Here is a 26306-nt window from a genome sequence, read left to right as displayed (position 1 = left end):
ATGATTCTTTACTAACTTCATTTCAATACGTGAAGCTACGACAAGTCCTTTAAAGGCCTACTGAAATGAAATGTTCTTATTTAAACGGGGATAGCAGATCCATTCTATGTGTCATACTTGATCATTTCGCGATATTGCCATATTTTTGCTGAAAGGATTTAGTAGAGAACATCGACGATAAAGTTCGCAACTTTTGCTCGCTGATAAAAAAGCCTTGCCTGTACCGGTAGTAGCGTGACGTCACAGGTTGTGGAGCTCCTCACATCTGCACATTGTTTACAATCATGGCCACCAGCAGCGAGATCGATTCGGACCGAGAAAGTGACGATTACCCCATTAATTTGAGCCAGGATGAAAGATTTGTGGATGAGGAAAGTGAGAGTGAAGGATTAGAGTGCAGTGCAGGACGCCAGGGTGTATCTTTTTTCGCTCTGACCGTAACTTAGGTACAAGCTGGCTCATTGGATTCCACACTCTCTCCTTTTTCTATTGTGGATCACGGATTTGTATTTTAAACCACCTGGGATACTATATCCTCTTGAAAATGAGAGTCGAGAACGCGAAATGGACATTTAAAGTGACTTTTATCTCCACGACAATACATTGGCGAAATGCTTTAGCTACGAGCTAACGTGATAGCATCGTGCTTTAACTGCATATAGAAACAAAATAAATAAACCCCTGACTGGAAGTATAGATAGAAAATCAACAATACTATTAAACCGTGGACATGTAAATACACGGTTAATGCTTTCCAGGCTGGCGAAGGTTAACAATGCTGTGCTAACGACGCCATTGAAGCTAACTTAGCAACCGGACCGCACAGAGCTATGCTAAAAACATTAGCTCTCCACCTACGCCAGCCAGCCCTCATTTGCTCATCAACACCCGTGCTCACCTGCGTTCCAGCGATCGGCAGAAGGACGAAGGACTTCACCCGATGCGTTTGGCGGCCCGGAGACGTAGGAAGTCAAGGTGAGGTCGGCGGCTAGCGCGGCTAGCGCTCCAACAAAGTCCTCCTGGTTGTGTTGCTGTAGTCCGCTGCTAATACACTGATCCCACCTACAACTGTCTTCTTTGCAGCCTTCATTGTTCATTAAACAAATTGCAAAAGATGTCCAGAATACTGTGGAATTATGAAATGAAAACAGAGCTTTTTGTATAGGATTCTACGGGGTACCATAACTTCCGTTACTCTGACTTCATCACGCGCATACGTCATCATACCGCGATGTTTCAGCCGGATATTTCCCGGGAAATTTTAAATGTCACTTTATAAGTTAACCCGGCCGTATTGGCATGTGTTGCAATGTTAAGATTTCATCATTGATATATAAACTATCAGACTGCGTGGTCGCTAGTAGTGGCTTTCAGTAGGCCTTTAACCAACTTCTAATACTCTGACATAGTTTCTGCGGGGCTGCAGCAATAAAGTGCACATGAAAGTGTGTGTGTGTGTGTGTGTGTGTGTGTGTGTGTGTGTGTGTGTGTGTGTGTTCAGTGTCTCCTGCTCCACCAGCCTGACAGCAACAATAAGTTGTCATTTTCTAGCCTCCAAAGAGTGTATAAGAGGATGAGTGACATGCTACCTTTGTGTCTGCAGTGCTGTCGCGCCTCCTCAAAAGTCAGTCTCTGCAGCGCAGACTCGAAGTTGTAACAACCGTGTCTGAACTTCACCCAAGTGGACGGGCACACGGCCTCGTTGGAGACGTAGGCTTTGTTCTCTGCAAGGGAAGAGCAGCACTTTTGTCTCGTTGGCGCAGATTGAAAGTGCCAAAGACTTGAAATCCAATCTTAGGCTGTGGATGCACGCGATATATTCTGTGTTTCATATTTTACTTGGTGGAGGAACGTGGCACACGGCCCCCGGCAGCGCACTTTCACAGTCGGCTCGCCGCCATCCTCCGCTCACGTCCATGTACACGCACTCTCCTGTCACCGAGTCGTCTTCAGCCGAGTCCCAGTGTGTGTACACCGTATCGCTGCCGTCGGACCACTGATAGTTGATACCGCTCTGTACACAGAGGCAGGCGGGGGGTGAAGACACAGGCGTGGTGGCGCTCTTTGCTGCCAAACTGCGGTGGATGTTGGAACGCTTCCAATCGCTTGAGAAATGTGTAATGTATAATGCCCATTCATTGGCAATGGAGGGAAATTCCTGGTAATTCCGGGTAATCAGGTAATTTTTGCAAATCGGGAAACATGCTGGCTTGAATGTCCAAGGTGAGTGGAGTGTGTGGATGGTGGAACACTTCAAATCGGATGAGAAATGTAGGATATGTAGATCGTAGAATGCCTATTCATTGTCAATGGGGAGAAAATTCAGGGAAATTCCTGGAAAACTGGGAATTTTTGGAAAGGGAAAACATGTTTGTTTGCGTGTGGATGGTTGAAAGGTCGGAAAAATGGCGCAAAATTTAGAAAATTTAGGGCATTGTAGAACTATAAACACATCCTTTCATTTGAATGGGAATATCCGGTAAATTTGGACATTTCGAGAAAACCGGGAATTTTTAAAAATATTGATACTAGCACAATTGTCCGAGATGATATGTATAGGTTGATGTTGGAATTTTTGTAATCGGTTTAAAAATGTTAACGTAGTAACAGTTGGAATTGATAATGTGTATTCCAGGAATTACTGGAATTTCGGGAAAACCGGGAATTTGTACAAAAAAAAGTGGGAGAATTTGTTGTCCCAACTAAGAGGAATGTTTTACAGGTGGAATGGTCAAAATCGGTTGAAAAATGAGGGCTGTGGAAACCTTCCAGGAAGAGGTGAAAATAGGGCTTTGGAAAACCGGGAATTCCTGGAATTGTTTTTGATACTGGAAAATGTCAGTGATTGTCCAGGGTGAGTGGAGTGTGTGGATGGTGGAACGCTTCAAATCGGATGAGAAATGTAGGATATGTAGATCGTAAAATGCCTATTTGTCAATGGGGAGAAAATTCAAGGAAATTTCTGGAAAACTGGAAATTTTTGGAAAGGGAAAACATGTTTGTTTGCGTGTGGATGGTTGAAAGGTCGGAAAAATGGCGCAAAATTTAGAAAATTTAGGGCATTGTAGAACTATAAATACATCCTTTCATTTGAATGGGAATATCCGGTAAATTTGGAAATTTCGAGAAAACCGGGAATTTTTAAAAATATTGATAGTAGCACAATTGTCCGAGATGATGTGTATAGGTTGATGTTGGAATTGTTGTAATTGGTTTAAAAATGTTGACGTAGTAACAGTTGGAATTGATAATGTGTATTTCAGGAATTACTGGAATTTCGGGAAAACCAGGAATTTGTACAAAAAAAAGTGGGAGCATTTGTTGTCCCAACTAAGAGGAATGTTTTACAGGTGGAATGGTCAAAATCGGTTGAAAAATGAGGGCTGTGGAAACCTTCCAGGAAGAGGTGAAAATAGGGCTTTGGAAAACCGGGAATTCCTGGAATTGTTTTTGATACTGGAAAATGTCAGTGATTGTCCAAGGTGAGTGGAGTGTGTGGAAGGTGGAACGCTTCAAATCGGATGAGAAATGTAGGATATGTAGATCGTAGAATGCCTATTCATTGTCAATGGGGAGAAAATTCAGGGAAATTCCTGGAAAACTGGGAATTTTTGGAAAGGGAAAACATGTTTGTTTGCGTGTGGATGGTTGACAGGTCGGAAAAATGGCGCAAAATTTAGAAAATTTAGGGCTTTGTAGAACTATAAACACATCCTTTCATTTGAATGGGAATATCCGGTAAATTTGGAAATTTCGAGAAAACCGGGAATTTAAAAAAATATTGATACTAGCACAATTGTCCGAGATGATATGTATAGGTTGATGTTGGAATTTTTGTAACCGGTTTAAAAATGTTGACATAGTAACAGTTGGAATTGATAATGTGTATTCCAGGAATTACTGGAATTTCGGGAAAACCGGGAATTTGTACAAAAAAAAGTGGGAGCATTTGTTGTCCCAACTAAGAGGAATGTTTTACAGGTGGAATGGTCAAAATCGGTTGAAAAATGAGGGCTGTGGAAACCTTCCAGGAAGAGGTGAAAATAGGGCTTTGGAAAACCGGGAATTCCTGGAATTGTTTTTGATACTGGAAAATGTCAGTGATTGTCCAAGGTGAGTGGAGTGTGTGGATGGTGGAACGCTTCAAACCGGATGACAAATGTAGGATATGTAGATCATATAATGCCTATTCATTGTCAATGGAGAGAAAATTCTGGGAAATTCCGGGAAAACTGGGAATTTTTGGAAATGGAAAACATGTTTTGCATTTGATGTATGGGAAGAGTAGTGCGTGTGGATGGTTGGCAGGTGGGAATCTGGTTTAAAAATGGTGCAACATTTTGTGAATTTAGGGCATTGTAAAACTATCTCTATGTCCATTCATTTGAATAGGAATTTCCTGGAAATTTGGAAATTCAGAGAAAACCGGGGAATTTTTGAAAATATTGATACTAGCACAATTGTCCCAGAGTCCCACGGGTATTACAGGAAATTTGTACGAAAAAAAAGTAGGAGCATTTGTAGTCCCAACCATGAGGAATGTTTTGAAGGTGGAATGGTCAAAATCGGTTGAAAAATGAGGGCTGTGGAAACTTTCCAGGAAGAGGTGAAAAATAGGGCTTTGGAAAACTGGGGATTCTGCGAATTCCTGGAAATGTTTGCTAAATAATGGGAAATATCCAAGGGGAGTGTAGTGTGTGGATGGTGGAACGGGTCGAATGGGGTGAGAAATGTGGGAGTTGTGCAAGTTTCAAAAATGGCCCATTCATTTTCAATGGGAAAAATGTCCCGGGAAACCGGGAATTCTGGGTAATCCAGGATATTTAAAACATTTTCTGGGGGGGGATTACTTTCATTTTTGATTGTTTTTGTCATTCGGTTGTATTTATTGAATTATTTTAATGTTGACTGGACGTTTTTTTTAATAATATCCACAAAGTTCAATGCGCAGGTTGTGTTTTGTGTGACCATGTTATTTTGTCCTGCACTATGACTAGGGCAGGTTGTTTGGATTGGGTCGTATAAGTGCATGCTGTGCTACGTGTGCTTACAAGCACAATTAATACTTGAGTCACTGTTTTTGGCGACGAAATGCCAACTGACAGGCCGCTGATATGACAACTTGTGGCGTCTCCTGAGCCGTAGTTTGAAGACCCCTGCCCTACGTCAAAGACATGTTAATGTTCTGGACAGAGCCGTAGCGTGTGTTTGTTTTATGTAACCTTCCTAGGCAGCCATTGCAGTCCTGTAGAACGTAAAGAAGGGGACTCACGTCTTGACTGTAAAGTCCGATCCAGTGCGGGACAGCCAGCCTGTTGACCAGGACGGTGAGGAACGCCTGGTGGTACGCATCCGTGACGCTCACCAGGTCGGAATGGTGGTCGATGCACATGTGCATGGCGTCGTACCAACTCATGTTGCCAGACACCACCTTGTAGCCGCGACTCCTGTACTCCAAGTTGTCAGGCAGAGGGTGGCGAGAGGAGCGGGGGGGAGCTTTGGATGGATCTGAGGCAAATATGACACCAGTCAATCACTTTTATTAACAACATGGAAGAAGATAGAGAATCTCAGAATGTGGCTGTCAGAATAATTGTATCTAAGTTATCACAAAACTTTGTGTCAGGTTCAAACGCTGATGACATTATTATTAAACAAGACAAGAGGCAAAGAATTAAACAGAGACAGAATTCAATTTGGACTCAATTGAGGAGACACGCCTGGACACGCTGTACTCTTGCACAGTATCTCAGCACGCTCTGCGCAAAGATTGCATGCCTCCTTCTTTTATTTTGGCTTTCTCCCCCTCACCTGACCACAGCTGCTTCCAGAGGGAAGTGGGTCGTAAACAGCGTTGCCTTTGGTTACCGAACAGTCCAAAAGGAGAGGTCGTAAAATAGTTCAAAAATAATTCCATAAAATAGTTCAAAGAGAGTTCGTAAAATAGTTCAAAAAGAGTTCCATAAAATAGTTCAAAGAGAGTTCGTAAAATAGTTCAAAAAGAGTTCCATAAAATAGTTCAAAGAGAGTTCGTAAAATACTTCAAAAAGAGTTCCACAAAATAGTTCAAAGAGAGTTCGTAAAATAGTTAAAAAAGAGTTCCATAAAATAGTTCAAAAAGAGTTTGTAAAATACTTCAAAAAGAGTTCCATAAAATAGTTAAAAAAGAGTTCCATAAAATACTTCAAAAAGAGTTTGTAAAATAGTTAAAAAAGAGTTCCATAAAATAGTTCAAAAAGAGTTAGTAAAATACTTCAAAAAGAGTTCCATAAAATAGTTCAAAGAGAGTTCGTAAAATACTTCAAAAAGAGTTCCATAAAATAGTTCAAAGAAAGTTCGTAAAATACTTCAAAAAGAGTTCCATAAAATAGTTCAAAAAGAGTTCGTAAAATACTTCAAAAGGAGTTCCATAAAATGGTTCAAAGAGAGTTCGTAAAATACTTCAAAAAGAGTTCCATAAAATAGTTCAAAGAGAGTTCGTAAAATACTTCAAAAAGAGTTCCATAAAATAGTTCAAAAAGAGTTTGTAAAATACTTCAAAAAGAGTTCCATAAAATAGTTCAAAAAGAGTTCGTAAAATACTTCAAAAAGAGTTCCATAAAATAGTTCACAAAGAGTTCGTAAAATACTTCAAAAAGAGTTCCATAAAATAGTTCAAAAAGAGTTCGTAAAATACTTCAAAAAGAGTTCCATAAAATAGTTCAAAGAGAGTTTGTAAAATACTTCAAAAAGAGTTCCATAAAATAGTTCAAAAAGAGTTCGTAAAATACTTCAAAAAGAGTTCCATAAAATAGTTCAAAGAGAGTTCGTAAAATACTTCAAAAAGAGTTCCATAAAATAGTTAAAAAAGAGTTCGTAAAATAGTTCAAAAAGAGTTCCATAAAATAGTTCAAAAAGAGTTCGTAAAATACTTAAAAAAGAGTTCCATAAAATAGTTCAAAAAGAGTTCGTAAAATACTTCAAAAAGAGTTCCATAAAATACTTAAAAAAGAGTTCCATAAAATAGTTCAAAAAGAGGTCTTCTGGAAATTGGGCAGATCCTGTCATCTCTCCGCTTTGAAGTCCCAGTGGAGTTTTACTCTTCTTGGTACGTTTCAAAGACAGCTTTTGTCTTCTTGCTAGGAACTCATTTCAACACAAAGTTTTTTTTTAATAACTTACAAACAATTATTCTAACACTTTGTGTTGCCATGAGTTCCCGGCGAGAGGACAAAATCTGTCTTTGATCTTACCAATCGAAAAGCTGGCAAAACTCCACTGTGTAGGATGGGAAGCGACATGAAGGTGTCGGTTTCTTTGATGTATTGTAATCCACAGGAAGATCTTGTCTTGACCCGAGATCTACAAAGCGGAGAGGAAGCAGGACCTGACCCCCCTCCAGGCACCTTTTCTTTGAACTGTTTTGTAACCAAAGGCGACGGCTGTTTACGACCCCCCTTCCTTTAAAAAAACAGCTGTTGCCATGTAATCAGGGAAAGTCCAAATAAAAGAGGAGGCGTAAAATCTTTCATCAGAGTGTGGTGGAAGACTGTGCAAAGAGTACAGCCCAGACGTTTCTCCTCAATGAATTCTGTCTCTGTTTAATTCCTTGCTTCTTTGTCTGTTTAATAGATGTCGTCAGTGTTTGAACCTGACAGTGGCCGACAAAGAAATGCATGCTGGACTGAGGAGAAGATGGACGTTGTTCTATTCCCTCACACGGCGGACACGTTAGATACTGGATTATAAACAATAAGTACACTCGGGGCCTGACCTACCTACATCCAAATAACAACTCATAAACACTAGGTACAAACTAGAGGTACCATACTTTCCATACTTTGATACTTTTCAAAATAAATGGGACCACAAAAAATGTCATTATTGGCTTTATTTTTAGAGAAAATGTTAGTGTACATGAAACTCATGTTTATTATTGTCATTTAGTCCTTAAATAAAATAGTCAACATACTAGACAACTTGTCTTTTAGTAGTAAGTAAACAAACAAAGACTCCGAATTAGTCTGCAGTTACATATTGTGTCATTTATACACCTATTATTTTGTACACATTATGAGGGACAAACTGTAAAAATGGATTATTCATCTACTTGTTCATTTACTGTTAATATCTGCTTATTTTCTGTTTGAACATGTTCTATCTACACTTCTGTTCAAATGTAATAATCACTTATTCTTCTCTTCTTCGATACTTGACATTAGTTTTGGATGATACCACACACTTGGTATCATCAAGTAGTTCCAGGATCATACATTGGTCAGTGTCAGAATAAATGTATATAAGTTATCACACAACTTGTTTTCCCATGAGTTCAGGCTGCCCTGCGAGAAGACAAAAGCTGTCTTTGTCCTTATCAAGCAAAAGGCTTGTAAGCCTCCACTGTGTGCGATGGGATGCGCCGTGGAGGTGTCGGTTTCCCTGATCTATTGGACAGCCACAGGAAGACCTTGTCATGACCCGAGATCTACAAAGTAGAGAGGGAGCAGAACCAGACACCGCTCCAGGCACCTGTTCTTTAAACTGTTTATGACCGAGGGCGGCAGCTGTTTATGACCCCCTCCCCTTAGAAACAGCTGCAGCCATGTAATCAGGAAATGGCCAAATAAATGAGGCGGCGTGGAGCTCCCTCCTCAGAGCGGCGGGGCGACGTTGTACGACGGTACAAGTGCACGCGCTCTCCTCGTTGAGCTAAATTGAATCCTGTCTCTGTTTGATTTCCTTTGCTTCTTGTCTTGTCTAATAGAGGTCATCGCTGTTTGAACCTGGCAGTCACAATTAAAGTTCTCACGTGTTTTTCCTGCCTTTTATAAATGTTTATTATTGTAGCAATATGGTTGTTCAAGTGAAGGATGTTGGTGATTTCTAAAGGGACTTGTGTGTGTGTGCGCACACAGGACAGTTCAGCTTGTCGTTGTTGTTCTGTCTTGTTAATAAAATGGAAAGTTGTTGTGTTTGATATACAGTACTGAATAATACTTTATGTTGTGTTCAAAGTGTACAAACCTTCACTAAAACATGGACTTTTGTCAAGGCTGGAACCAATTATTCATATTTACATGGTTTCTTATGGAGAAATCTGCTTCACTATACAAACTTTTCCATTTACCAAACAATTCACTTAGTAAATTGTGGTTCCACTGTATTTATGAAGGCATGGTGGAGATTTGTAGACCCGGGGGGACTAGAAAGTACTTTATTGATCCCTGGGGTAAATTCAGCACCAAAGTACCTTGAGGTTTTTGGCAAACAAAGCCGTAGACATCCTGGGTGCAGCTCTCGTCGTACCACTTGCCCGTCAGGTGGAAGTTGTGGTTGTTGGACAGGACAGTACACGTGGTGGCTTCATCAGCGAGCAGATCCTCGTCCTGGAGGTACATCAACTACTTGTCAGTACACACATTCATAGTACACACATTCATATTCATAGTACACGTATTCATATTCATAGTACACATTTTCACATTCATAGTACACATATTCACATTCATAGTAAATGTATTTACATTCATAGTACACATATTTACATTCATAGTACACATATTCACATTCATAGTACAAGTATTCACATTCATAGTACATGTATTCACATTCATAATACACGTATTCACATTCATAGTACACGTATTTACATTCATAGTACACATATTTACATTCAAAGCACACGTATTCACATTCATAGTACACATATTAATATTCATAGTACTCATATTCACATTCATAGTACACATATTCACATTCATAGTACATGTATTCACATTCATAGTACACATATTCACATTCATAGTACACATATTCACATTCATAGTACATGTATTCACATTCATAGTACACATATTAACATTCATAGTACACATATTCACATTCATAGTACACATATTCACATTCCTAGTACATGTATTTACATTCATAGTACACGTATACACATTCACAGTACACGTATTCACATTCATAGTACACATATTCACATTCATAGTACACATATTTAGATTCATAGTACATGTATTCACATTCATAGTACATGTATTCACATTCATAGTACACATATTCACATTCCTAGTACATGTATTTACATTCATAGTAGACGTATACACATTCACAGTACACGTATTCACATTCATAGTACACATATTCACATTCATAGTACACATATTTACATTCATAGTACACGTATTCACATTCATAGTACACATATTCACATTCATAGTACACATATTTACATTCATAGTACATGTATTCACATTCATAGTACATGTATTCACATTCATAGTACACATATTCACATTCATAGTACACATATTTACATTCATAGTACACATATTCACATTCATAGTACATGTATTCACATTCATAGTACATGTATTTACAGTCATAATACACATATTCACATTCATAGTACACGTATTCATATTCATAGTACACGTATTCACATTCATAGTACACGTATTCATAGTACACATATTCACATTCATAGTAAATGTATTTACATTCATAGTACACATATTCACATTCATAGTAAATGTATTTACATTCATAGTACACATATTTACATTCATAGTACACATATTCACATTCATAGTACACATAGTCACATTCATAGTACAAGTATTCACATTCATAGTACACATATTCACATTCCTAGTACATGTATTTACATTCATAGTACATGTATTTACATTCATAGTACATGTATTTACATTCATTGTACATGTATACACATTCATAGTACACATATTCACATTCATAGTACACATATTTACATTCATAGTACATGTATTCACATTCATAGTACATGTATTCACATTCATAGTACACGTATTCACATTCATAGTACACATATTTACATTCATAGTACATGTATTCACATTCATAGTACATGTATTCACAGTCCTAGTACATGTATTCACATTCATAGTACACATATTTACATTCCTAGTACATGTATTTACATTCATTGTACACGCATACACATTCATAGTACACATATTCACATTCACTAGAGGCAAGTTAAGGACATTTATGGCAAAAATAATCATCAGGATTATATTGATTGATATTGTAATCACAATTATTGGTAAAATGACAATTCTGACCAGTATTTTAGGTTGAAGTATAATAATTGTGTAAATGTATCAATAAGTGCTTCAAGTACATTATGTTTGTGCGAGGTACTTTTTTGAAATCTTTATTTATTTTTATTTGATTTACTTTGTTAGCGCAGTCTGCGCTATTATTGTGAAGGGGGGAGACTTTAGTGATTATTAACCAGACATTCTAGCACTGAGTCAAATAAAAAGTGGTAACCATGGTGACTCAAACTTCTAGTAGACTTTTTTTCACTCATTCACTTATAATTCGTTTCACCGTCACAAAAGCAGTCATTTGCGAGCCCTTTTTTATGACTATTACATTTTCATGATCGTGAGCAGCCATAATCCAAATCCAAATTGGATTAATTGCGAGCCGATATCATCCGATACTTGTTTTTTGTTAGTATCAGACCGATATCTGATATCAACGTCCCACTGCTAGTAGAAGGTTCTCCTGACAGGAGCTTACATTGAGGCCGCTCTTGGGTTCCACAGGAGACCAGTTGGTGTAGCCTACAGGTCTCCCGGTGGTCCACTTCCCGGGATCCTGGTTCCACAGACCGATCCACACGCCCACTGAGCTTCCCTGCAGCAACATGGTGATGTAGGCTGTGCAAATAAACACCACCGTGAATGAAGGAGGCTTGTTTTTACAGGCATGATGAGCATGTTGGGCAGCGCACACACACAGAGTACTTACAAGCAGACACAGTGTAGAGACAGAAAAGGGAGAATTTTGGTGTAAAAAGTCAAGTTATAACATTGAAACACCCTCAGGAAGAGCTGCTTTAAGACTAGATAGCTAGCAGCTAACATCCATAGTCCTGGCCTCCATGGCGACAAATAAAGTAAGTTTCTTCCAAGTACCATTATCACTGGAGGACGAGGAAGAGCTAAACGTGCTTCACTACACACCGTAGGAGGATGCAATAGACCTTCCAAGATGGCTGCGCTTCAGAGCAGCGGCTTCGTGCGAGCGCTCCTGGAAGTGAGGGCAAAAATACCCCTCAATTCAGTCAATTTCATGGCTGGCTCACAGCGTGTTCACTCCGTGATCACTTACGACCGACTTACGATTCTGGGTGTGGAGAGATCGGGCCATTTTGGGCTGATAGATGCGTGTACGATGGACCTGCTCGCTAGCTTGGGAATTCTTCGCGAGCTACATCCAGCAGTGGCCTTTGAAGCAGCGGCGTCGACTACCAGCGGAGACGGTCAGCGAAAGAGACGTAAGCGGTGCGCTCGGAAGCAGAAGCGGGGGTGTCGGGCGGGGCTAACAACAAAGCTAAATGCTTTGTTGTTAGCGGGGCTAACGAAAAAGCTAAATGCTAATCCACAAAGAAGCGCTAATAAGGAGTCTGTTAAGCTAGAACTAGCCAGCGCCAGGCTGGATAATCCCTGCACACATAGCAATTCTTCTAGAATAATATACAACTCACATAATGTTTTTTCTGCGTCAGAGGTGGACATGCATTTTACTGAGGTGGCAAACAATCTAAAAATTCCTGTCATATCAATTCCTAGATATGGTCGAAATTATTTAAAGTGCACTATGCATAATAAACGTAACATTATTAATATTGCTACTACGGATACTTTCAACAAAAACTCCTCAAAACAGCCCACTACCTATAATATGGGCTTTTTAAACATAAGGTCATTGTCTTCCAAAACGTTATTAGTTAATGAAGTCATCAGAGACAACAATCTTGATGTCGTTGGTTTAGCCGAGACCTGGCTCAAACCAGACGATTTTTTTGCGCTGGGTGAGGCGTCTCCTCCTGGCTATGCGGGAACGCATATTGCCCGCCCCATTAAAAGGGGTGGGGGTGTTGCACTAATATACAACAAAAACTTTAGCCTTACCTCGGACCTAAATAATAAATATAACTCGTTTGAGGTGCTCACTATGAGGTTTGTCACACCGCTGCCTCTCGACCTGGCTGTCATCTACCGCCCCCCTGGGCCCTATTCGGACTTTATCAATGAATTTTCAGAGTTCGTTGCTGATCTAGTGACGCACGCCGACAATATAATCATAATGGGAGACTTTAACATCCATATGAATACCCCATCGGACCCTCCATGCGTGGCGCTCCAGACTATAATTGATAGCTGTGGTCTTACACAAATAATAAATGAACCCACGCATCGCAACGGTAATACGATAGATCTAGTGCTTGTCAGGGGTGTCACCACCTCTAAAGTTACGATACTCCCGTACACTAAAGTAATGTCCGATCATTACCTTATAAAATTCGAAGTTCTGACTCATTGTCAACAAACTAATAATAATAATAATAACTATTATAGCACCCGCAACATTAATGCTGCCACAACGACGACTCTTACTGACCTACTGCCTTCAGTAATGGCATCATTCCCAAATTATGTGGGCTCTATTGATAACCTCACTAACAACTTTAACGACGCCCTGCGCGACACCATTGATATTGTAGCACCGCTAAAGCTAAAAAGGGCCCCTAAAAGGCGTACCCCATGGTTTACAGAAGAAACTAAAGCCCAGAAATTATCATGTAGAAAGCTGGAACGCAAATGGCGTGCGACTAAACTTGAGGTTTTCCATCAAGCATGGAGTGATAGTTTAATAACTTATAAACGCATGCTTACCTCAGCTAAAGCTAAATATTACTCAAATCTCATCCACCTCAACAAAAATGATCCTAAATTTTTGTTTAGTACAGTAGCATCGCTAACCCAACAAGGGACTCCTCCCAGTAGCTCCACCCACTCAGCAGATGACTTTATGAATTTCTTTAATAAGAAAATTGAACTCATCAGAAAAGAGATTAAAGACAATGCATCCCAGCCACAACTGGGTTCTATTAACACAAATACGACTGTATATACGACGGACATTGCCCTCCAAAATAGTTTCTCTCTCTTTGATGAAATAACATTGGAGGAATTGTTAAAATGTGTAAATGGGACAAAACAAACAACATGTTTACTTGACCCAATTCCTGGGAAACTTATCAAGGAGCTTTTTGTTTTATTAGGTCCATCAGTGTTAAATATTATAAACCTATCACTTTCCTCTGGTACTGTTCCTCTAGCATTCAAAAAAGCGGTTATTCATCCTCTACTCAAAAGACCTAACCTCGATCCTGACCTCATGGTGAACTACCGGCCGGTGTCCCACCTACCGTTTATCTCGAAAATTCTCGAAAAAATTGTCGCACAGCAGCTAAATGAACACTTAGTGACTAACAATCTCTGTGAACCTTTTCAATCCGGTTTCAGGGCAAATCACTCTACGGAGACAGCCCTCGCAAAAATGACTAATGATCTATTGCTAACGATGGATTCTGATGCGTCATCTATGTTGCTGCTTCTTGATCTTAGCGCCGCTTTCGATACTGTTGATCATAATATTTTATTAGAGCGTATCAAAACGCGTATTGGGATGTCAGACTTAGCCTTGTCTTGGTTTAACTCTTATCTTACTGACAGGATGCAGTGCGTCTCCCATAACAATGTGACCTCGGACTATGTTAAGGTAACGTGCGGAGTTCCCCAGGGTTCAGTTCTTGGCCCTGCACTCTTTAGTATTTACATGCTGCCGCTAGGTGACATTATACGCAAATACGGTGTTAGCTTTCACTGTTATGCTGATGACACTCAACTCTACATGCCCCTAAAGCTGACCAACACGCCGGATTGTAGTCAGCTGGAGGCGTGTCTTAATGAAATTAAACAATGGATGTCCGCTAACTTTTTGCAACTCAACGCTAAGAAAACGGAAATGCTGATTATCGGTCCTGCTCAACACCAACATCTATTTAATAATACCACCTTAACATTTGACAACCAAACAATTAAACAAGGAGACTCGGTAAAGAATCTGGGTATTATCTTCGACCCAACTCTCTCGTTTGAGTCACACATTAAGAGTGTTACTAAAACGGCCTTCTTTCATCTCCGTAATATCGCTAAAATTCGTTCCATTTTGTCCACAAGCGATGCTGAGATCATTATCCATGCGTTCGTTACATCTCGTCTCGATTACTGTAACGTATTATTTTCGGGCCTCCCTATGTCTAGCATTAAAAGATTACAGATGGTACAAAATGCGGCTGCTAGACTTTTGACAAAAACAAGAAAGTTTGATCATATTACGCCTATACTGGCTCACTTGCACTGGCTTCCTGTGCACCTAAGATGCGACTTTAAGGTTTTACTACTTACGTATAAAATACTACACGGTCAAGCTCCTGCCTATCTTGACGATTGTATTGTACCATATGTCCCGACAAGAAATCTGCGTTCAAAGAACTCCGGCTTATTAGTGATTCCCAGAGCCCAAAAAAAGTCTGCGGGCTATAGAGCGTTTTCTATTCGGGCTCCAATACTATGGAATGCCCTCCCGGTAAAAGTTAGAGATGCTACCTCAGTAGAAGCATTTAAGTCTCATCTTAAAACTCATTTGTATACTCTAGCCTTTAAATAGACTCCCTTTTTAGACCAGTTGATCTGCCGTTTCTTTTCTTTTCTTTTCTACTCTGCTTTGGGGTGGACCGCTAGCCTGTCCATCAGATGGGGACATCTCTACGCTGCTGACCCGTCTCCACTCGGGATGGTTCCCGCTGGCCCCACCATGGACTGGACTTTCGCTGATGTGTTGGACTTTCACAATATTATGTCAGACCCACTCGACACCGAGGATGCCGTTGTGGCTTGTACAGCCCTTTGAGACACTAGTGATTTAGGGCTATATAAATAAACATTGATTGATTGATTGATTGAATAGCTCACCGCTAACAGAAAGCTAGCACCTCTGAATGTAAACAAACGCCATGGGTGGATCTACACCTGACATCCACTGTCATGATACCAAGTACAAGAGTGTATCCAGTTGATACTGCTATGATTACATCCGATATTTTTTTATTAGCACAAATGTTTGTATTAGGAGGACTTTGAATATGACCAATGTATGATCCTGTAGCTACTTGGTATCGGATCCATACCTAAATGTGTGGTATCATCCAAAACTAATGTAAAAGTATCAAAGAAGAGAAGAATAAGTGATTATTACATTTTAACAGAAGTGTAGATAGAACTTGTTCAAACAGAAAATAGTGCGACACCTACCCTTTACATCGGTATTTCTTCACCATATCATTATTGGTTTATTAGGTATTATATTTTATTGTACGATCCTGTAACTACTCGGTATCGGATCCACACCTAAATGTGTGGTATCATCCAAAACTAATGTCAAGTATCAAAGGAGAGAAGAATAAGTGATTATTACATTTTAACAGAAGTGTAAATAGAACTTGTTCAAACAGAAAATAGTGCGACACCTACCCTTTACATCGGTATTTCTTCACCATATCATTATTGGTTTATTAGGTATTATGTTTTATTGTACGATCCTGTAACTACTTCCGAAAATAAGCAGATATCAACAGTAAATGAACAAGTAGATTAATAATCAATTTTTTTACAGTTTGTCCCTCGTAATGTGTACAAAATAATAGGTGTATAAATGACACAATATGTTACTGCAGACTAATTAGGAGTCTTTGTTTGTTTACTTACTAGAGAGGGAGCTTTCTGCTCTGCCGCTCCCAGTCTTTGGAACGCTCTCCCTGACCACCTGAGGGCACCACAGACTGTGGATGCTTTTAAAAAAGGCTTAAAAGCCCTTCTTTTTAAAAAAGCCTTTTTTTTTTTTTTTAGATACATGCATACTAGTTATAGCTATCTGGCTGTTCTAGTTTTTATTTTTATTTATTTATTTATTATCTTTTTATTTATTTATTTCTTTATTTTATTTTATTTATTTTTATTTTTTTAATACACTTTTTTACAAAAAAAATCTATTATTATTATTATTATTATTACTACTAAAAGACAAGTCGTCTAGTATGTTCACTATTTTATTTAAGGACTAAATGACAATACTAAACATATGTTTCATGTACACTAAGATTTTTGGTTCAAATAAAGCCAATAATTACATTTTTTGTGGTCCCCTTTGTTTAGAAAAGTACGGAAATACATTTTGGTAGTGAGAGAAAGACTTTAAGGAGGGATCAGACAATTAAGAATTGAATGAGTGCTGGTACCTTGTTCAATCTCATCATCGATGGCCACCAGGGAGCCTTGGAAGGAGGAGCAGATGGACTGGGCGTCCTTCCAACTTTTACCCTCTTTTGGACTGTCAGGCAGGTGGAGCAGGAGACACTGAACACACACACACACACACACACACACACACACACACACACACACACACACACACACACACACACACACACACACACACACACACACAGATTAGCAAGTGGTTGCCTGTGATAGATGTGTGATGGACAGCATGCTACAAGAAACAAGGACGTCTCCACTTGATGACATTTCAGGCCAATTAGTGGTCAAACTGAAACATCAATCTTCACTCTATTAACGTCACTTTGTCTCTAGTCAACAATTCATTCACGACTTCTTTCTATTCCTTACATCAAATTGTGTCTTGATATTCTGTAAGGCAGTGTTTTTAACACCACAGTCTGGTGTGCCGTGGGAGATGATGTCATTTCTACGTAGCCCCTAAAGGGACATGGGGGATTTTTTTTTTTTTAATAATATTTATTTATTAGAATTTTTTTTAGGCATGTATCTTATGCCCACAAGAATCTATCTCGTGCGCACGAGAAAGTTTCTCTTGCGCACGAAAAACTTTTTATAAAGTTATAAAAAAAATGTAAAAATAGTTTTAAAAAATGTATATATATATTTTTAAACATATATCTCGTGCCCACGAGAAACTATCTTGTGCGCACAATATACATGTCTAAAAAATTTTTTTTTTAAAGTATAATTAAAAAAATTTTTTTTTTATAACTTTATAAAAAGTTTCTCTTGCGCACGAGAAAGTTTTTATAAAGTTATAAAAAAAATTAAAAAATAGTTTTAAAAAATGTATTTTTTTTTTTTTTAAACATGTATCTCGTGCCCACGAGAAACTATCTTGTGCGCACAATATAAAAGTCTAAAAAATTTCTTTTAAAAAGTATAATTTCAAAAAAATTTTTTTTTATAACTTTATAAAAAGTTTTTCTTGCGCACGAGAAACTTTTTATAAAGTTATAAAAAAAATTAAAAAATAGTTAAAAAAATGTTTTTGTTTTTTTTAAACATGTATCTCGTGCCCACGAGAAACTATCTTGTGTGCACAATATACATGTCTAAAAAAAAAAAAAAAGTATAATTAAAAAAAATTTTTTTTTATGACTTTATAAAAAGTTTCTCTTGCGCACGAGAAAGTTTTTATAAAGTTATAAAAAAAAATTAAAAAATAGTTTAAATTTTTTTTTTTTTTTTTAAACATGTATCTCGTGCCCACGAGAAACTATCTTGTGCGCACAATATACAAGTCTAAAAAAAAAAAAGTATAATTAAAAAAAATTTTTTTTTTATAACTTTATAAAAAGTTTCTCTTGCGCACGAGAAAGTTTTTATAAAGTTATAAAAAAAAAAAAAATAGTTACATTTTTTTTTTTTTTTTTAAACATGTATCTCGTGCCCACGAGAAACTATCTTGTGCACACAATATACAAGTCTAAAAAAAAAAAAAAAGTATAATTTAAATTTTTTTATTTTTTATAACTTTATAAAAAGTTTCTCTTGCGCACGAGAAACTTTTTATAAAGTTATAAAAAAAAATTAAAAAATAGTTAAACATTTTTTTTTTTTTTGTAAACATGTATCTCGTGCCCACGAGAAACTATCTTGTGCGCACAATATACAAGTCTAAAAAAAAAAAAAAAAAAAGTATAATTTAAAAAACATTTTTTTTTATAACTTTATAAAAAGTTTCTCTTGCGCACGAGAAACTTTTTTATAAAGTTATAACAAATTTTTTTAAAATAATTTTAAAAAATGTCTTTTTTTTTTTTTTTAGACATGTATCTCGTGCCCACGAGAAACTATCTTGTGCACACGATATACATGTCTAAAAAAAATAAGAAAAAAAATGTATAATTAAAAAAAAAAAAAAAAAGCATAACTTTATAAAAACTTTCTTGTGCGCAAGAGAAACTTTCTCGTGTGCAGGAGATACATGTCTTAAAATATATATATATATATATATATATATATATATATATATATATATTAGGGATGTCCGATAATGGCTTTTTGCCGATATCCGATATTCCGATATTGTCCAACTCTTTAATTACCGATACCGATATCAACTGATACCGATATCAACCGATATATGCAGTCGTGGAATTAACACATTATTATGCCTAATTTGGACAACCAGGTATGGTGAAGATAAGGTACTTTTTAAAAAATAATAATAAAATAAGATAACTAAATTAAAAACATTTTCTTGAATAAAAAAGAAAGTAAAACAATATAAAAACAGTTACATAGAAACTAGTAATTAATGAAAATGAGTCAAATGAAGTGTTAAAGGTTAGTACTATTAGTGGAGCAGCAGCACGCACAATCATGTGTGCTTACGGACTGTATCCCTTGCAGACTGTATTGATATATATTGATATATAATGTAGGAAGCAGAATATTGATAACAGAAAGAAATGGGGGGAGGGAGGTTTTTTGGGTTGGTGCACTAATTGTAAGTGTATCTTGTGTTTTTTATGTTGATTTAATAAAAAATAAAAAAACCAAAAAAAAAACCCCGATACAGATAATAAAAAAAACGATACCGATAATTTCCGATATTACATTTTAACGCATTTTATTGGACATCCCTAATATATATATATATATATATATAATTTAAAAAAAATTCCCCCCCAAGTCCCTTTACGGGCTCCGTACATGTCACCTAATCAGGTTAAAAATATTTTTTTGCAAACCAGTCATTATATTCCGCAAATAATGTGTTGTTGTTGAGTGTCTGTACTGTCTAGAGCTGGGCAGACTCACCATGTAATACTCTTCCCTGTCAGTAGGTGGCAGCAGGTAGCTAATTGCTTTGTAGACGTCAACATGATTTGTCATCCCAATAGCAGACTACAGCAGGAGGCAGGTCAAAAGATACAGTCGCGATCATAAGTGTACATACACATGTAAAGAACATGATGTCATGGCTGTCTTGACTTTACAATCATTTCTTATTTTGTTGTGATGTAGTGATTGGAGCACATACTTGTTGCTCACAAAAAACATTCATGAAGTTTGCTTCTTTTATGAATTTATTATGGCTCTACTGAAAATGTGAGGGTCAAAAGTATACATACAGCAATGTTAATATTTGCTTCCTTGGCAAGTTGACCTGCAATAAGGCGCTTTTGGTAGCCATCCACAAGCTTCTGCTTGACCACTTGACCACTAAATTGCTGCAGTTCAGCTAAATGGACTTGTTTCTTCAGCATTGTCCACACGTCAGTACTTTGGGAAGGCCATTCTAACCACAGAACTTTCCTCCAGAAGGTCTTATCGTTGTCCATGTGATGTCAGATGAAACAAAAAGGGAGCTCTTTGGCCACAATACCCAGCAATATGTTTGGATGAGAAAAGGTGAGGCCTTTCATCCCAGGAACACCACACCTACCGTCAAGCATGGTGACAAAATTGGTGCAGTTCATCTTTTCTGACATGGACTTGTTTCTTCAGCATTGTCCACACGTTTAAGTCAAGACTTTGGGAAGGTCATTCTGAAACCTTCATTCTAGCCTGATTTAGCCATTCCTTTACCACTTTTGAGGTGTGTTTGGGGTCATTGTCCTGTCGCGCCCAAGACCCAGCCTCCGGGCTGATGATTTTAGCTTGTCCTGAAGAATTTGGAGGTAATCCTCCTTTTTCATGGCTAAATCAGGCTAGAATTGAGGTTTTAGAATGGCCTTCCCAAAGCCCTGACTAGATTGATTGATTGATTGATGACATTATGTTCTTTACAAGTGTATGTAAACTTTTGAACGCGACTGTATCTAATGCTTAAACCAAATAGAAACAAAAGGTGAGTGCCCCTAAGAAAAGGCATTGACGCTTAGGGAAGGCTATGCAGGACAAAACTAAAACTGAACTGGCTACAAAGCAAACAAAAACAGAATGCTGGACGACAGCAAAGACTTACTGTGGAGCAAAGACGGTACATCCGAACATGACATGACAATCAGCAATGTCCCCACAAAGAAGCATTGCGTGGAGGATGCATATACTTTTGATATACTTGAGTAAAAAATGGTATTGTGTGATCATGCTATTGGTACTGGAGATGTTGGTGTGGCCAGTATACTTCCCTTGCCTTATTATCTGTTGTTGATTTCCATATTTGGTCCTGGAGCGTCCAATGTCTTGCACAAACATGATGAATCACTCCTCAAAAGGGAGGTTTGAGCCAGTTCTGTTCTGTGAAGGACACGGTCCCTCTTCTTATCAGCAGGTGCATCCCTCTCTGTTAGGGGGGGGGCTGCCTTCTCACTGTAAGAGTTAACTTATTTTGTCTTGCTTTTTAGATCTTTCTTGGCGATGCTATGGTTGCATTGTAAGGGCTGGTCTCCTCAAGCTTTAGTACAACTTGGCCAAGTACTATTCTGTCTCGGTGGTCCTTTTTACTCAACATATATGTCATCTAAAAGAACTTGGGAGTGACCAGTGTGTTTCATTCCCTGAGAGGACAACTTCAATAGTTTTGATTGCTAAAGCAAAGCAGGTGCGGGGGTTTTGTACAAAAACAACAAAGAAAAGCCCTTCCTGGTGCACAAATGTGTGTGTGTGTGTGTGTGTGTGTGTGTGTGTGTGTGTGTGTGTGTGTGTGTGTGTGTGTGAGAACCTTGTGTCCAAAGTAGAGCCATTTCTCAGGACACCCTCCAATGTAGCGGGGCTCCCTGGGCGTCTCCACCACAGAGACCGTCCTCCTCTTGCAGACGTAGCCATGGTCCTCACTGCACTTGTTGCTCCTCCACTTCCCTGCATCACACACACACACACACACGCACGCACACACACACACACACACACACACACACACACACACACACACACACACACACACACACACACACACACACACACACACACACACACACACACACACACACACACACACACACACACACACACTCAGATACACTTGTGTGTTCTGGCAATGCTTACTTAATGGGGACATGGCTCTTTTACACAGTCACCTTTAGGGCAGTGGTCCCAACCTTTTTGTAGCTGCGGACCGGTCAACGCCTGAAAATTTGTCCCACGGACCGGTGTGTGTGTGTGTGTGGGGGGGGGTGTATTTTAAAAAATTTTTTTTTTATTTTTTTATTTTTTTACATAAATAAATACAATCATGTGTGCTTACGGACTGTATCCCTGCAGGCTGTATTGATCTATATTGATATAGAATGTATATATTGTGTTTTTTATGTTGATTTCATTAAAAAAAAAAAATAATAATAATAATATTTTTTTTTTATTTTTTTTTTTTACATAAATAAATACAATCATGTGTGCTTACGGACTGTATCCCTGCAGGCTGTATTGATCTATATTGATATAGAATGTATATATTGTGTTTTTTATGTTGATTTCATTAAAAAAAAAAAATAATAATAATAATATTTTTTTTTTATTTTTTTTTTTTACATAAATAAATACAATCATGTGTGCTTACGGACTGTATCCCTGCAGGCTGTATTGATCTATATTGATATAGAATGTATATATTGTGTTTTTTATGTTGATTTCATCAACAAAAAAAACAAACAAAAATTTTTATTTTTTTTTAATTCTTGTGCGGCCCGGTACCAATCGGTCCGCGGACCGGTACCGGGTCGCGGACCGGTGGTTGGGGACCACTGCTTTAAGGGACCTCTGATGGTATGGGGACACAAAAACAGGTCTCCTAAGGGGAAACCTTTTTAAATGATGCTAATCATTTAAAAAAGGTTTAACCATTAATAGTACTGTGATTCTGTATGGTATCCATCCTTAATTAAAACTAATAAATTTCTCCAAAAACTACATCTGGTTTAGTGTTCATTAGAGATGTCCGATAATGGCTTTTTTGCCGATATCCGATATTGTCCAACTCTTAATTACCGATATCGATATCAACCGATACCGATATATACAGTGGTGGAATGAACACATTATTATGCCTCATTTTGTTGTGATGCCCCGCTGGATGTATCAAGCCAGGGGTGTCCAAAGTGTGGCCCGGGGGCCATTTGCGGCCCGCAGCTAATGTTTTACCGGCCCGCAGCACATCGTTGTAAAAATACTAAAACTTTTTTTTATTTTAAAACATTAAAAAGTGGAAAAAAAGAGCAAATAGGTGAAATGCAACGAGGAAAAAGTCGCAATGTTGACTCTAAAAACACCATTTTTAAAAATAGTTTTTCAAAAAATAATAATGAATCAAAATCAATGTTGCTATGAATTATTGACTGATTTAAGGACAAAAAGGACATAAATACAACAAAAATATGAAAATTATATTAAAAAAAACATACTAATTATTAGAGATGTCCGATAATATCGGCCTGCCGATATTATCGGCCGATAAATGCTTTAAAATGTAATATCGGAAATTATCGGTATCGTTTTTTTTATTATCGGTATCGTTTTTTATTTATTTTTTATTTTTATTTTTATTAAATCAACATAAAAACACAAGATACACTTACAATTAGTGCACCAAACCAAAAAACTCCCTCCCCCATTTACACTCATTCACACAAAAGGGTTGTTTATTTCTGTTATTAATATTCTGCTTCCTACATTATATATCAACATATATCAATACAGTCTGCAAGGGATACAGTCTGTAAGCATTATATATCAATATATATCAATACAGTCTGCAAGGGATACAGTCCATAAGCACACATGATTGTGCGTGCTGCTGCTCCACTAATAGTACTAAACTTTAACAGTTAATTTTACTCATTTTCATTCATTACTAGTTTCTATGTAACTGTTTTTATATTGTTTTACTTTCTTTTGTATTCAAGAAAATGTTTTTAATTGATTTATCTTATTTTATTTTATTTTAATAAAAAACAACCTTATCTTCACCATACCTGGTTGTCCAAATTAGGCATAATAATGTGTTAATTCCACGACTGTATATATCGGTATCGGTTGATATCAGTATCGGTAATTAAAGAGTTGGACAATATCGGAATATCGGATATCGGCAAAAAGCCATTATCGGACATCCCTACTAATTATATACTATTACTAATTATACTAATTATTCTGTTGATTGTTATAATAAATATACTAAACGAATTACACTATATATGATCTGAAGCTGATATAGAGATTTAAGTGTTCAATAAAAAAAAAAAGCATGACCTTTTTATGAGTGGGGCAAAAAAGAAAGTAAAACAATATAAAAACAGTCACATAGAAACTAGTAATTAATGAAAATTTGTCAAATGAACTGTTAGAGGTTAGTACTATTAGTGGACCAGCAGCACGCACAATCATGTGTGCTTACGGACTGTATCCCTTGCAGACTGTATTGATATATATTGATATATAATGTAGGAACCAGAATATTAATAACAACCCTTTTGTGTGAATGAGTGTAAATGGGGGAGGGAGTTTTTTTGGGTTGGTGCACTAATTGTAAGTGTATCTTGTGTTTTTTATGTGGATTTAATAAAAAATAAAAAATAAAAAAAATAAAAAATAAAATAAAATAAATAAAAACCGATACTGAAAATAAAAAAACCGATACCGATAATTTCCGATATTACATTTTAACGCATTTATCGACATCTCTAATTATTACCTTAAAGTATGCTTGACATTGAGAATGTTCCATCCTTCTATATATGCTAGTTGGAGTTATAGACCACTTCATTACTGCTAAATTGCAGTTTTCAGTCATGTCACAGAAGATGCAGGATTTGCTTGAACATTTAAGTGGTCAAACTTCCTATAAGAGGACAGCTGTAGTGCTGTATTCTGACCAGCAGGTCATATTTACTTTACACTTTTTTGTTTTTTAAATGGTCCTCAGTAGTCACGTACAAATTTGTGTGAATTATGCAAAATGATTTAAATTTGGTCCCCATGAAACCATATCAACTCTCATTTATTTGGCCATTTCCTGATTACATGGCTGCGGCTGTTTCTAAGGGGAGGGGGTCATAAACAGCTGCCGCCCTCGGCCATAAACAGTTTAAAGAACAGGTGCCTGGAGCGGTGTCTGGTTCTGCTCCCTCTCTACTTTGTAGATCTCGGGTCATGACAAGGTCTTCCTGTGGCTGTCCAATAGATCAGGGAAACCGACACCTCCACTCTTAGTAAGAATGATCGGCACATTACTTCATCAATCCAGAGATTTAAAGACGTGTATGAGCTAACTGGCCAGTGGACATTTTACCTAATTTTTGTTATGCCTCAACAACCTGTAGAAAGGGTGGTGCCCACAAGTCATGATCAAACACTTGCTCCCCATTCCAAATGATAACATGTGTGTGTGTGTGTGTGTGTGTGTGTGTGTGTGTGTGTGTGTGTGTGTGTTTACGTGTGTGTGTTTACCAGTTGATGAGGACATGGTGACACAGAAGTCAGCTGTATGAACACCGTGGGCGTCACGCTCCTCTGCCCAGTTGTGCAAGTCCACCTCCGTCTTGTCGCTCCACCTGCGGTGTGATTTATCACCACTCATCAGCACTATTTAGTGTTTTATTTAGCAGGTGTGAGGAAGTGACATTTCCACACCACAATCCTCCGTCCTACATGTGTGTGTGTCAACATTTTGGACGCTCAGAATTAAAAAATATTTGACATATTGTCTATTCAGCAACATCCTTTTATAATTTTAGAGCTGCTAAAAGACTTGAGGGGTTAATTAAAATCAATTTAATTGATGCATAATTGATTTTTTTCCACACAGAATATATGTTATTAAGATATTTCTTATGTAAAAAATTTTTTTGAAGTATATATTTTTTTGTGTCCTAAGAAAAACACGGGTGGGTTCCGTTGCAAATGCACTTTGGCCTGTGTCTGAAGTGCCCATAAAAAGTGGTAGATGTCTCCTGCCTGTTGACAACATGGCAAAACGCCACAGGTAAGGAGCATGGTAACATGAATGTGCGGTAAATGAGTGCGTCCATGGTGAAAGCCCAGTATAGTACACGCAAAATCCTCATTGAAATAAGGCGGTGACTAATAGTACACGCAATTTTGAAGATTGCACGCACTGTTTAGCGTGAGGTATTTAGATTTGACACATGCTAATTGTTAGCATGTTAG

The 26306-nt window shown here is 37.7% G+C and overlaps 1 protein-coding gene across 2 annotated transcripts in view; it reads right to left on the bottom strand.

Moving 5' to 3' along the window:
* The window catches only part of pla2r1 (phospholipase A2 receptor 1), a 90564-nt gene that overhangs the window by 10528 nt on the left and 53730 nt on the right, over nt 1-26306 (bottom strand). For both annotated transcript variants that reach the window (XM_062035037.1, XM_062035046.1), the window contains exons 19-26: nt 25587-25690; nt 21868-22004; nt 17186-17303; nt 11557-11696; nt 9230-9365; nt 5273-5508; nt 1840-2014; nt 1590-1724 (exon numbers count right to left, since the gene is read on the bottom strand). In XM_062035037.1, the coding sequence (XP_061891021.1) occupies nt 1590-1724; nt 1840-2014; nt 5273-5508; nt 9230-9365; nt 11557-11696; nt 17186-17303; nt 21868-22004; nt 25587-25690 (1181 nt within the window). The remainder of the gene's footprint in view (nt 1-1589; nt 1725-1839; nt 2015-5272; nt 5509-9229; nt 9366-11556; nt 11697-17185; nt 17304-21867; nt 22005-25586; nt 25691-26306) is intronic.

This window comes from Entelurus aequoreus, linkage group LG02 (genome assembly GCF_033978785.1).
Source record: "Entelurus aequoreus isolate RoL-2023_Sb linkage group LG02, RoL_Eaeq_v1.1, whole genome shotgun sequence".
NCBI lineage: Eukaryota > Metazoa > Chordata > Actinopteri > Syngnathiformes > Syngnathidae > Entelurus > Entelurus aequoreus.
This window is presented reverse-complemented; position numbering and strand designations above follow the sequence as displayed.